The sequence below is a fragment of the Catharus ustulatus genome, chromosome 20 (assembly GCF_009819885.2).
Source record: "Catharus ustulatus isolate bCatUst1 chromosome 20, bCatUst1.pri.v2, whole genome shotgun sequence".
In the NCBI taxonomy this organism is placed as follows: Eukaryota; Metazoa; Chordata; class Aves; order Passeriformes; family Turdidae; genus Catharus; species Catharus ustulatus.
The window spans coordinates 5,346,282-5,359,805 of NC_046240.1; the positions used below are offsets into that span (position 1 = coordinate 5,346,282).

The window sequence follows — 13,524 nt, forward strand, 5'->3', positions numbered from 1 at the left end:
GTGTAGTGGCCCAATCAGGCTAATTAATATGTCTCCTGTGTGCTGGGGGAGGCTTTACCCAGCAAATCCAGCCCCACTGTTCATTATATTGCCACAGCACAGCTAATTACTCCTGGCTTTAGTGGGAAGAGGAGCAGCCCAGCTTTGTGTGCAGCTGGGAAAGGGCTGTGCTGGTACACTCAGCTTCTGCCTTTGGTCCTACCAGTTCTGGTGCTCTGAAGGCTACAGGAAGAAGAGGCTGAGCTGAGTTATCTGTTAGAAGAAAAACATCATAAAGACCTGGAGACCCCTTTATTTTATCTCCAAACTCACCCTCCACAGCAGTTAATCAGGGATCCTGCCTTGAACACACTCTGGGACCAAACCACCCCTGCCAGGGCTGTGGGTACCTGTTCCAGGATGGGATGGCACCTGCACATGTGCATGCAGGAGGCAGTGGCACCAAGAAATGAGCCAGGGGCACAGGCAGCCCCATGGAAATCCAGAGCCTCCTCTCACTCACCACTGCTTCCTCTGAAATTAATGACATGGGATTAAAGAAAAGCCAAGCCAGGTTTGAGTCATGCCAAAAGCTTCTTCTGGCTGCCTAAGAGTGGAGTTTGACATCTCAGGGCTCTGATTTCACCACCAAAATGAGCTGCTAAGAAGGAAAGCTGACATGTTGCTGTCCTCTAGTTCCTGAGTAAAAATTTCAGATGTTTTACAAGTATTTATGAGTGAAACCTCAGATGAAGGCTGGAGACAGGAGAATAATGAGGATCATTTTATCCTTGGAAAGTGTGGGCTGTTGTCTCAGATAAAATCTACAGTACTGCTGAGAAAAGCAACTGCTAGTAGAGGAGAGGAAACCAGGAGAGAGCAGTGGGTGGCTCGAGAAAAAGACAAAGCCAGCAGTGAGAGACCAAAGCTGCTGAGGAGAGGCAGCACAGGGACCAGGCACAGCAGGGATGTTAAAGACAGCACATAACCTCCACTCCTCTAATCTCCCCAAATCACCTCATGGTCCTAATTCTTTAAAATATGCTTATTTCTAAAGCTGCAAAGATCTCAGGTACATCCCATGGGCTGGGGAGATGGGAATGTTCCTTCAGATGAGCACAAGACAAGGTGACGCAAGCTGCTGGACAGGATTGCTCACAGGAAACAGATCCAGCAGCCAGGAGCTGGGATTCCTAAATCTGCCAGCTGTGTTTTCCAGGAGTGTTTAATCCCTTCTTTAAAGAGGAATGGGATCACTTCTGAGGACATCAAGTTTTAAGCAAATTCCACAGTTCCCTCAGCCTGCTCCTTCCTCGCTTTGATGAAAGAAAAGGGCTGTGTTATTCAGACTGGGTTTGACTTAAATCCTGCACAGGAGGAATCTGGGATAACACTGGCAGCAGAAGGGGACAAGAGCTGTGAGCTGGCTACATCATTTGGGAAAAGCTGGACAGTTTTCATCAAATAACAAGGAATGAGACATCTTTAAACAAGATCCATGACCAAGGGTGATGATACAGGCAGTGGGAAGGAAAACAGATGCAGGGAAGATGGAAGGAGACCAGTCAGCACTGTATTCTGTGCCAAAATTTGCATTAAAATGTTGGAATTGGGCTTTTTGTGTTCAAGCTGCATGGGTGAAGGGGGTGGAGGGTGGAGCCTGGAGTGGGATGTGGGTGTGAGACATCATGCTCAGGATCAGGCAGGAGTCTTCCTCGCTGTGGTGCCTAAGGAGAGCTCTGCTCTCTGCCCTGAAGTGTTTGCTGGAGCAGGGAACAGCAGCCTGGTGTTTCTAAGCTGCTGTGCTTACAGCAGCATGTGCAGGAAGATGATTGTAAGAGCTCCTCCAGACTTAGCAAAGGCAACTGAATAGTAATTGAACACCAGAATAATTAAAATGATGTCACTGGCTCTCAGCTGCCTACTCTGTGAGTGGAAACCTGCAGGGGACACGAGAGCACAGGTTGGAGGAAAGGGCTGACTCATCTGTTAATTCAGTTTGAAGTGGAAGAAATAAGGTTTAAAGCTTAAACAAGGACACACTCCTGTTTTGGTTTAACTGAAGCTTGGAAAAATCATTGCCCCAAATGCACTCCTGTGGATCTAGACCCTGCAGATCCTATTGCAGTGCAGTGCTGGTTGATGCTGGAGTTGGTTCCTGGGGTAGATCTGCTCCCTGGCTCCCATTTCCAGAGGATTGACCCTGTGTGGACCTACAGGACGAGGCCTTGAGCCTTCAGTGCTGTTTGTGCTCTCCAGCTGCTGTGTGGGGAGGCTGAGGCTGATGCAGTGCCTTGGCTTTGGGGAGCAGAGGAGGGAGGGCTTCCTGCAGAGGCTGGAGCCCAGGGAGCCTGGAGCTGCCTGCAGCAGTGTTTGGAGGTGGTGGGAGGTTCTGAGTGACACCCTGATGGCTTTTCTTGTCCTCAGCACCTCCTGAAAGCTTTGCTCTGTGCACCACCACTTCTCAAGGGTGACTTTGCAGTTGTTGAAGGCCAGCTCTACCCTTTGGGAGGAACCAGTGCTGCTGCTCTCCCTGAGCCAGACTGGGACAGCAGGAGTGGTGCTTTCCATAGCCAAGGCACCCTACTGTAGAAAGATGTAAGAGGAACAATTATTGTGTCCTATATGATCATAGGAGCTGTTTCCCAAAGGGGATGTGGACAGTGACAAAGGCTCTCAGAGCTGGTATCCTCTCCCATTCTGCAGTTTTGGTCTACATCTCTTGGCAAATTTTCCCCCAGGTAGTGCAGTGAGTTCCCTGCTCAAATGCTGCCCTGTGAATGCAGATTCTGGAGACTGGAGGTCTCCTGTGTGTGGAGGAGCCCTTCCCTGGGAGATGGAGGCTGTAGACGAGACATTCTTCCCCCTTTATTTCTCTCCTGTGGTTGTTTCCTTTTTCTGCCCCTCCCCAGCCCCACAGTGGGGATGGAGCTGTGGAATTCTGTGGGGGTTTGGCTCTGCTGCTTTGCTAATGGGAGGGGAGCAGGGAAGGGCATTGCTGTGTGGTCCCTGCATCTGGCAGGAGGATTTAGGAGAAGGAGCAGGCTGGGAACGTATCCGTACCTGCCACGTGGCTCCTCTCCCACCGGTGAGTCTCTTGAATGAAATGTGTTCAATTAGCAGCCCAGGAGGGCTGAGGAAACAGGATTAGTCAGGCTCTGGCTGTGTCCCAGGGGCCAGTGAGTCACCCCACCTTTCCCTCCTCCCCACCCTGCAGCCTCCATCCGTGTGCTCCATCACGGCTGAAATTCTCTGCTGGGCAGGCTCAGCTGTGCAGAGCTCGGGAGGAGAAGGTGTCCAGGGAGGCTCCAGGGATGGCCTGGCAGAGCTGGGACTGGGGAAGGCAGGAGCTGAGTTTGCTGGGAGGTGAAGAGTGGAACACAGAAGGGTGAGCCAGGACTGAATCCTGCCACGACCAGCCAAGGATTGCTTTGTCACCAGCAGGAAAAGTAAAGAGTAAAAGTAACTGGACCATCTGCCCTTTTGTGGGAGTTTATCAAGAGCAGAGCTGTGACATGTGGCTTCACTTGCACCTCTGAGGACAATGAGGGGAAGAGGAGGGGCTGGAGAGTGAACCCATCTGTCGCCCTGCTGTCTGACAAGGCAGCCCACAAAAACGTGGGATAAGTGCTGGCAAAATGAGCAGAGGAAATTTGTCTCCTCAAGCGTAGTAGGCTGTTCATCTGAAAAAACAGATTGAATAGTTTTTCTATCACCCTTTGGTTTTGGGGGTGGTTTTCCCCTGGTTTTTCAGCTGGATTTCCCTTTCATTTCTCTCAAGATAGAAAATGGGCTTTTTGGGGGTGTTTTCCTTCAGGTTTTTCAGCTGGATTTCACTTTGATTTTTCTCAAGATGGAAAATGGGCTGTGTATGGGAGCAGCACTGATGGGAAATGAGCTGCCTTGTCTCTGTACCCTTCTCACAGCACCTCTGGGCCCTCCATCCCTTCAGGAGTAGCTGTGCCCTTCCCTACTTTCCAATTCCCTTTATTCAGGCTCTGCCCTTGGTAACCAAGGCACTGAGACAGGAGATCACATAATAAATACAAAGAGCAGAGAGACAAAGAGGTAAAGCTGAACACAAACCAGAATGTCAATGGATTCTCTGACTGAATAAAGCCAGCTCTGAGAGAGTTGGAAAAGGGACAGGATGTTTGGAGGAGGTCACACCAAGGTGCACAGAGACTGTTTAGCTCCTGGAAGGCCTTGTGTTATCATCTAGGTGGGGTGACACCTCTGAAAGCATTTGATCAATAGGTTTGCTCCTAAGGACAGGCTTTTATTCATCTTGCTCTGTGCTTTGGGGTGATTTTGGGAAGCTGACAAAAGTTAGATGCTGGCTGTGTTTTTTGCTAGTTTGCTTCCTGTTTGTGCCTCTCTCCACAGCCTCTCAATACACACACAGGTGTATGAGAGACATCCTTGTCTTCCCAAGGAGTATTTGTCACACTTTTATGGATGTACATTGAAAGGGAAGGACCCACAGCCAGTATTTAAACATTTGGACTGAGAAACCCCTTCAGGACAGGCAGGAGAACATGAGTGAATAGAACCACGAGCCTTTGCAGGGTGGTGGGAAGGGGCACGTGCTTCTCTGGGACAGTGGCTAAATGGAAGCCTTGTCCATGGTGGGACCAGGCTCTCCAGTTTGGCTTTCCAGCTCACACCAACGAGATCTACAGGACCTCAGGCAGGGAAGGTGCCCATGTTATGGGACTGTTGGACTGGAGTGCTGACTTCAGTGTGATGAGATCTGGGGAAGGTCTGTCCCACAAAACCCCTGGGTGCTGGGTGACCTCCTCCCTTCTTGGTTAGCCCACTTGCCCCTGTGGTTTTCAGCACATGGCTCGGCCACGCGGGTCAGATCGACTCACTTCAGATGGGAACAGACTTGTTCAACCATAAACACCTTTACTGTGTAAGCAAGATAATATCTCAACGTACTGCTCTCCAGAGAGCCCTGATAACTCGGTCTGTTTTCACTTCTCATACTTTCCTTATGGCTGGCATTAGAGGAAGAAACACCCACCCAGTCATTACCACCTCCTTTCCCAGAAAATGTGCCAGTTCTTCCCTTCCCTTCCCTGCCTAATGGGAGAAAGGTGACACAATAGCTTCCCTTGTCCCGAGGGCAAGTCTGGCTGGCAGAGCACACATCCTCCTCGACCTTCGCTCCATCCAAGCCCTTCAGGGAGAGTACTGACCAAAGAGCAGAGCAGCTCCATGAAAAACAGCAGGTGAAAATTCCTGGCAGTTAAAACAGAGCAAAGACTTTCGAGCCATAAAGCTTGAACGTTCCGCAGGTGTCTGGCTTTGTTGGCTGGGGGAACACAGGCGAAAAATCCACGAGATACTCTCAGTCACGGTCTGGATGTGCTGGTTGTGACAGAGCCTGGAAGAAAATACAGAGAGACCCTGTGCCGAGGTTTGTTCAGTGACTCAGAAAGCAACATGCTGCATCTGACGGTGTCAAAGGTGCTGGTGCTGCACACCTGACTGCTCTGATGGCTGGAGGTGAGCGAATGGCTGTGAGCTCTCTGCAGGGTGTAGTCTGAAGTGCTGGCCGTGTTTAAATGTGCTTACAAGTGTGATGTGGGTGCTTTAGGTGCACCTGTGAGTGTGGCTTAGGACATCCTGTGCAGGTGACACGGTTGTGCTTCGGAGCTGAGTAAAGGTGAAATTCTGTTCTGGGCATATCGTGGGTGGCTGGTGGTGTGAAACCATAAGTGTGGTATGACAAATTCCTTTGGACTGTTTGATGTTTTTAATTCTTTAAATTAAATCCATCTACAGTACCCAGTTCCTCCGTGTCTGACAAAGTGTTGAACAATGCCAGCGTGGTCCCTGTGGAGCCCGGCACAGGCTGTCGGTGTAATCCCTGCTTTGAGCCGATCTCTGCTGTCTTTTCTCTGCTTTATAATGAGCAGAGTTACTTCCTAACCTCCGACTGTTAAAGCCGCATGTGCAACACACAGACGTTTAATTTTCCCTCTTTTAACTTTGTGTAAAGCATTTGTTATTTTTGAGGAAGCTGCATAAGTAACTGTGCTTCCCTTGAGCTGCTTTTTCACGGCTTCTCGCTCCACAGATCTCTGCACATTGTGATTTTTAGTCCTGCTTAAAACCCTCTGCCAGGGGTTCCCCAGTGGCCGTGCAGACTCTGAGGCACAAGAGCAGCACGAAGAACCAGCACTGTGGAAATCTGCTCATTGCCATGAAAAGCCACATAGCTGGTGTTAGCAGCAGTAGTTTTGAAAAGTCTTTGCAGTCCCTTGAAGCAATGAGATTATTATGTGTTTGATTTTGCTTGAAATATTTAGGATTAGCATCAAAACGAGCCAGTTCTTGAAATGTTTTGGTTGCCAAACAGTACAGCCCCCTGGAAGCAGATGGGGCTGGACTGCAAGGCCAAGCAACAGGTCTGGGTGAGACTTCTGTCCCCAAGATCTCTCTGCTGTGTGCTCTAGGATATCAGCACAGCCAGCAAAGTCTGCAGATTACTTATAAAAAAAAATAGGTGACATTGTGGTTCAAAGGTTCAAGCTCTGAATGAAGAAGCTCTGGGGTGACAAGCTGCTTAGGAACCTTGGTTTGGCAAGGGGTGAGAAAAGGTTGGGCAGTGTTGATAGAGGTTTTACTCTTGTAGAGTGAACATTCTCTTGCTATCCTTTCTCTCTATTCCACTCATCCTCTTTGGGGGCCCAGTGGTGGCAGAGTCCTCCTGTGCAGGATGAAAAGTGGCAGCACACATCATCTCACAGGCTGGGAGAAGTGCAGGGGCAGAGTAATGGAAAAGAGAGGCACCTGCATTTTGGAGGTGGAAGTTTGTAGTCCATAGGCATCTCCAAGACCTTCCTGCAGCTGCTGCTCCTCCATCAGCTCACAGCTCCAGAGCTTTCTGCTGCTCTGAGTGCCCTAGTGAACAGCCACAGTCACCGGCAGCGAGCGTGGGGAAAAGTCCTCCAGGAACTGAGTCTGCTGGGTGGATTCTGGCGCCAGCTTCAGGCACACGCTGGCCTCTGTCATGCTGTTGTTGTTGGCAGAGCTGCTGTTGCCACAGGGCTCCTTGGCGGGGCGGATGGCCACCAAGAACTGGCGCTTGAAGGTCTCGCTGAGGGCGATGTACAGGAAGGGGTTGAGGCAGCTGTTGGCATAGCCCAGGCTAATGGCAAAGTTGTAGGCATAAAAGAAGGCCACGGATGGGGTGTCGATGCCCAGGTGAACCAGCTGCAGGATGTAGAAGGGAGCCCAGCAGATAAAGAAGGCAGAGCAGATGGCCACTGCCATGCGAGTGACCTTCTTGGTACGCACCCGCAGACTCCTCTGGGGCAGCGGCACCACGGTGGTGGCCATGTGCTGCAGGATCTTAAAATAAACCACGCAGATGATGAGCAGGGGCACGGCGAAGGCCAGCAGGAACTGGTACAGGGTGAACCAGTAGATGTCAGTCTCTGGGTTGGGGAGCAGGAGGGCGCAGCGCACGGTGCCGTCCTCCAGGGGCATGAGGCCTGCGTACATCCACACGGGGATGATGGTCAGGAAGGACAGCAGCCACACCAGGCAGATCACCAGAGCCGCCACGCACGGCGTCCGCACCCAGGTGGATTTCAGGGGGTAGACGGTGGCCAGGTAGCGATCCAGAGTCATCACTGTCAGGATGTTGGTGCTGGTGATCTGGCTGTTTGTGTCCAGGGCCGTGATGATGGTGCACAGGGGAGCTCCAAAGTACCACGAGCCGTTGCCTAAGAGCTGGTGGATGAGGAAGGGCATGCCCAAGAGGAAGAGGAGGTCCACGATGGAGAGGTTGAAGATGAAAATATCGGGCACTGTCTGTTTGCATCGCAGCTTCTTCTTCTTGACGATAGTGTAGATGACAATGAGGTTCCCCATGATGCCCAGGAAGCAGATGATGCTGAAGAGGCTGGGCATTATCACATTGGTGTGTGCTGCTGGCTTCTCTGGTACTGCCAAAACAAACCAAGCAGTGAGTGCAACCCAGAGACAGCCTCTACCACTTGGTGTGCTTGCCCTGTCCTGCAGATGGACCCATCCCCATTAAAGACAGATTGGAATGATTTTTAATATCCTTTCCAGCACCTGGGCATTTGGCACTTCCTTCTCTGCCTCTCAGTACCTGCAGCATCCACCCAAACCTGGCTGTGTGCAGACATTTCCTCAGCTCTCCCCATGTGCTTCTGTCCTGCTCTGCAAGTCCCCAGCCCTTTTTTGAGGGGCTAAGCTCTGGCTGGCATGCCTCTGCATTCACCAGCCCCTGACAGAGCTGAGAGTAAGTTTTATTCCATGGAGTGAAGTGGTTTTAGCTGTTTTTGAGGGGATTGGGTGAGGCAGCTTGTGCTTCACACATTGGAGAAGTAAAGCAATTCTGTGGGTGCCAAAATCTGGATAAAGTCAATGCTCAAGCTGCTGTCAGAAAGCTTCAGTTCATCTGTTGGGTGGTTTATCTATTGTATGGTATGAAACAGAGTTCATTGACCATGCAGGCAGGCAGCTCATACTTATCTGTATTGTAAGATCTGGGACAGCACCCTGGCAGTGCCCCTGTCCCCTTGTCAAGGTTAGGCCAGAGAACATTCTCCTTTCCAGCTTCTTTCCCTGCCTCTCTCCCTTTCTCTAGTTTCTTTCCTACGAAGAAATCCAAGTATGTGGCCAGGCAAGGATTGGGAGCATGTTTCAGACAGGCCCTTCAACAGAGATTGTCCTAGGAGAAAAACACCTTAAAGCTGTTGTCTTTGAGTACTGGATGTGAGTGCATTTCCAAGGCAAAATTCTTTCCTGATAACACTGAGCTTACCCACACCAAAGCTTGACTTGCTCGTTGGGGTGGGACCCCCAAACATAATCAAATTCACAAATTCTGGATGTAAAATCACATTTTGAAGCCACAAGCTCTTGGGCACAGGAGGTGGTGTTGAAGGCAGGGATGGTGATGCTCTCTGATCTGCAGGGTTCCTGTGTGCTGAAGCTAAAGCAGCCCTTAGCTGAGACAAATCTCATTTCATCTCATTACTCCTCTCCTATGGGACCTGGTGGGGTTTTTTTTTCTAGGAAATGGTTTTGTGTGAGTTATTTATGTGGCTGCTACAAGGACTGTGTGTGACAGCCCCTCAGTCTAGGCTGCCTTTCATTGAATTACAGATGATTCAATGTGCTGTTAATTGGAAATGCTTTGAGTCACTGAACTGTTCCATCTCCTTATCAGCAGAAGTGGGGAACCCTCCTCCAACAGAACCCAGGGAAATCTTGAACATGAGATTAAGTGAAACAACAGATACTTACAGGTGTAGTCTTTGCCAAAGCAGTGTCTGTTTGCTGAAGTGGTATTTGCTGACTTTGACCTCTGGAATTCTTGAGCACAAACTTCTCCACATTTACTTTGGTGTGACAGAGAAGTTTGACAAAATTGGCAAGATAACTGGGGCTACACTGCTGGCCTGTGGCTGCAAATATGTGTGCCATATTTCACTGCTCTTAGAAGTGGGCCATGATGATCTGCCACTGGCTCACTCCTCCTGGCATTAGGAAGCAGCCAGCTTAGGCATGAACAAATCCAAGGCCAATGCCAGAACCCAATAAAACAGTTCCTGCACCATTTTATTGGGAAACCTCTCTGCAGGTGTTGGAAAGCAGCCAGTGAGGCACAGCAGAACGAGCAGGGGCCTGAAGGTGGAAACCAGGCTTGGCTGATAAGATAAAAAAGCCTCGTCCAGACCATTTGTGGGGGTTTAAGTGGTCCCTGTTCCTCCTGGTGACCCATTAATGCAAGGAAATGTCTCCTGTTATGTGATTTTTGGTAGGTAACCTACAGCCATCAGCGCCCTCTAGAAACCTGGCACTCAAAGATAACTCAAGCCTCCTTAAAGCTGGAAGATGGAGGACTAGAAACTGGAAGATGATGATTCTGGTCCTGCTGTTCTGATTGTAGCTGTTATAAGTTCTGATCTCCTTTCTTTTAACCACAAACTTTATGAGTGTGGTGGGAAAGGATTGAGTGAAACATAAATGCCACATGGTTAGCTGGAAATTGGGACAAAATGTCCCTTTTCCTGCTGAATAATCGATACAGTGCTCATGGTGATTCTGTAATGTTTGGAATGAGCTCAGCCTCCAAGCAGGATGTGTGCAAGGCTTTGTGTGAGAGGTGGTCTGTGCACTGCTGCAGCTTCTGTCCTGCTGATGGTGTCTGTACAAGCAGGACTTGCAAGAATTATCAGCTGCACTAATTTGAAGCTGTAGTTCATGTGTGTTTTATAGGCTGGAGTCAGAAGAGCACATCTATCAAATTCTCCAAAGTTCTGTCTTTTCTAAAGTCTCTTTCATCTTGAGTCATCATTGAATCTGAATTTTCAGTACTGCTTTTGTGCATATCCAAGTGAATATATTTTGTATTTAAGCAGCTACTTCAGGCATTGATTTGCTCTTGATTTGTAGGTCTGTGGCTGCCCTGATGGTTTTTTTAAAAGTCCCAAAGGGGCTGCACTATGTGAACTGAATGAGGACTGGGCTAATTTTTTCTTTTTCTCTAAGGTGCTGTTGTTGTTGTAAGCCATACCCTGATATGTAAGAGTCTTCACAGTTTTTCAGAAGGAAGTAACAAAGGCACACTTTCGGTTTCTAAAGGACTGTGCTGATGCAGAGACAGCCAAAGACCACCTATAAATCACCCTCTGCTGGAGAATTTCACCAGCCTGAACCACTGAGAACTGTCTTGTCTGACCCTAACCTGTTGATCTGAAAACAGGGCTGTATGGACAAACAGACTGGTGAGGATCTCTGCATCCCTCTCCAGCGCTATCTCATCTTCTCTGTGCTCCCCTCCCTGTCTAGCCGGGCTGGTTCCTCCCTTCCCAGCAGCCAGGACCTGCGGGCTGCTGGAGTTTGCTGCCTGGCAGCCAACAGGTAGCGACTGCTCCGAGCCGCCGTGGCCAGCGGCGGGGCCGGGCAGCGACTGAGCTCCGTGCGGGGCCGGGAGGGTCGGGATGTGTATCAGAGCTGTGTTTGAGCGCTGTGCCCTGCCCGGGAGGGTCGGGATGTGTATCAGAGCTGTGTTTGAGCTCTGTGCGGGGCCGGGAGGGTCGGGATGTATATCAGAGCTGTGTTTGAGCTCTGTGCGAGGCCGGGAGGGTCGGGATCTGTATCAGAGCTGTGCCCTGCTCGGGAAGGGTCGGGATGTGTATCAGAGCAGGGTCTCAGCGCTGTGCCCTCCCGGGAGGGTCCCGCACCCCCGGGGGCTCAGCCCGTCCCTCCCGGCGCTGTCCGCCCGCGGGTGCTGAAGGAGGCACAGCCCGGGCGGGGTGCGGGGGGTCCCTGCTCCAGCCCGCATCACCCCTAGCCCCCCATCACCCCCAGCCCCCCATCACACACAGCCCCATCACCCCCAGCCCCATCACCCCCAGCCCCATCACCCCCAGCCCCATCACCCCCAGCCTCGCTCACCTGAGCCGTTCTGAGCCCCCGGCGCCGAGAAGTTGCGGGAAGAGTTGCCGGGGGCCATGGCAGCTGCTACCGGGACCCACGACGGACAAAGTTGGGCGAGTTCCCTCTGCGGTGGGACGGGCTGAGCCCCGCACCTTCCCGGCCAGGAGCCCTCCCGCGGGCGGCGAGCAGCGATTGAGGCTGGGCTGAGCTGGGTTCTGCCGCCCCGCCGAGCCCGGAGCAGCTTCTGGCAGCAGGAGCAGCTGGCTCGGGCAGACACGCCGGGGGCGAGCATCCCCCGCCGCCGGTGGGAGGGAAGGAGCGGGGCTGGGCAGAGCCCTTCGCATCCCAGCCCGAGGGGATGCTGCGATCTGCGCCCTCCCGGGCACAGCCACCCTGCGCTCAACGGCGGCAGCGGGAGGATCAGATTCTTGCTTTTTAGATAGCTCTGATCTGCCTTCAGTGTGTATTTCTCTCTTTACAGACACATGCACTTTTCATCCCCGAGTCATAGGCACGGACCCAGTGGGGATGAAGGATGTTAAGGAAGCAAATTTCAGACTGAAAACTGTTGTTTTGACCCTCTGACGCCTCTAACTTCAATTCTAACCCGAGATACTTCACTTGTAATTAATTCTCTGCTGTTTTCTACTGTTCTGCTTCTTGCCACAGCTCATTTGCTTCCTAGCTCCAGAAATTAGCTCTGTTGCTATCTCAGATTTTGTCTTCTATTTGCCTTAAAAATACTAGGTAAGAGCTCTCTTGGGTTCTGAGACGCTGTTTTACTCTTTTTCTTTGCTTTGCCAGAGCTGTAGCCTGTGCTTTTCTGTGGCTTTGAGCTGATGATTGTGTTGAGCTCCTGGCCACTGTTTATACATGAGATGGATTCCTCCATTAGGGCTTGATAAATCACATGTTACCAAGGCAAACAGATCGTTCTGTACCTCGGAGCACTTCCTGCAGTGAAAAAAAATTATATCATGTCAGAAGCCTGTGAGAAATCCAGCAGCAACAGGCAAGGTTTTCTCTGTGTCAGAGCACGGTGCAGGGGATTTGGTTTGCTTTATAAAAACTACATGTGTCTGTCTGGAAATCTCCCTTGCTTCTGTCTCTTTCTTTCTGTAGTTGCAAAAGCTGCATCAACTGCAGGAGACATTTTTTGGAGCTTCATAAGTCTGTAGGGATCAATCTGTACTGGTGAAAGGGAGCCCCAGCACACCCAGAGCAGCAATCCCAGCATGGGCTGTCAGCCAGATTTGGCAGCAGCATTTTCCTCATGGGCAATTTTTGTGTAACCCAAAGGAGTTCATCATTATTAGGTTGTCCTCTAGTGGACCAGCAGCAGACAGAAACCTGCTGCACCTTTCACCCTGGCATTGAAGCTCTTAGCAATCAGAGACAGGCTGAGGTCAATTTGTCTGCTCTGCTGTAGCTTTTGTTGAGTCTCTGGAGTTGCCTCAGACAATGATGTGCCTGTGAGGTTTTTTTCCATGGCAGGTATCTGTGGTATCTAAGTTTTGAACATGTACAACTTGTGAAAAAGTGGTGTTTGTCAGTTAATATTTTCTTTAAAAACTCTTTCTTTCACATCTTGGGTGAATGTTAGTGTTCATCTGTATGGGGTTACTGCTACAAAGCGAGCAATGCTTTGTGTGTGGGTGTTGGAGTGTTGTGAACAGAGTGCCTTCAGATAATTTAGTTTCATCCAGGTTTGAAGTATGGATTAGGGGTGTTTGTATGGGAAACTAATAGGCAGTTGCTATTCCAAACATTTTCCTTGCACAGACGAGCTCCTACTCACTTCCCCTGGAGAGGAATGTGGTATCTTAGAGTTTTCAAAGAAAGAATCTGACATTTAAATATAGCAGTTGTTCCAAAGCATGACTTTAGTTTTACTTTGCAATCTCAGCTATTGCTGTTCACTTAGAAAATCCTCACAGGTGAGGAAGCTGTAATTCCTCCTGCTCAGCTGTAGAGGCACAAAAGCCCACAGCAGTTCTGTCCCTGACGTGACAGAGCCATGCTCAGCATCTGAGCTCTGCCTCCCCACCATTTCTGTGTCACTGTTTCATTACTGGGCTTTTATATCCAGGCTTTGACAAGGTTTGTTTT

At 50.3% G+C, this 13,524-nt stretch overlaps 1 protein-coding gene across 1 annotated transcript; it reads right to left on the reverse strand.

The window, feature by feature from the left end:
• Window positions 1–4,703: 4,703 nt before the first annotated feature.
• MCHR1 (melanin concentrating hormone receptor 1) lies at window positions 4,704–11,839 on the reverse strand. The gene is made up of 2 exons (XM_033077125.1): window positions 11,434–11,839; window positions 4,704–7,943 (listed from the first exon to the last, which is right to left on the reverse strand). The coding sequence occupies exons 1-2, from the start codon at window positions 11,705–11,707 to the stop codon at window positions 6,895–6,897; spliced, it is 1,323 nt and encodes a 440-aa protein (XP_032933016.1). The 5' UTR covers window positions 11,708–11,839; the 3' UTR covers window positions 4,704–6,894.
• Window positions 11,840–13,524: the final 1,685 nt, after the last annotated feature.

Coding starts and splice junctions, on each gene's coding strand:
- MCHR1 (XM_033077125.1), bottom strand. CDS start 11,707: ATGCTCGCCCCCGGCGTGTCTGCCCGAGCCAGCTGCTCCTGCTGCCAG. Junction 7,944..11,433: donor GGGGGCTCAGAACGGCTCAG/GTGAGCGAGGCT, acceptor TTGTTTTGGCAG/TACCAGAGAAGCCAGCAGCA.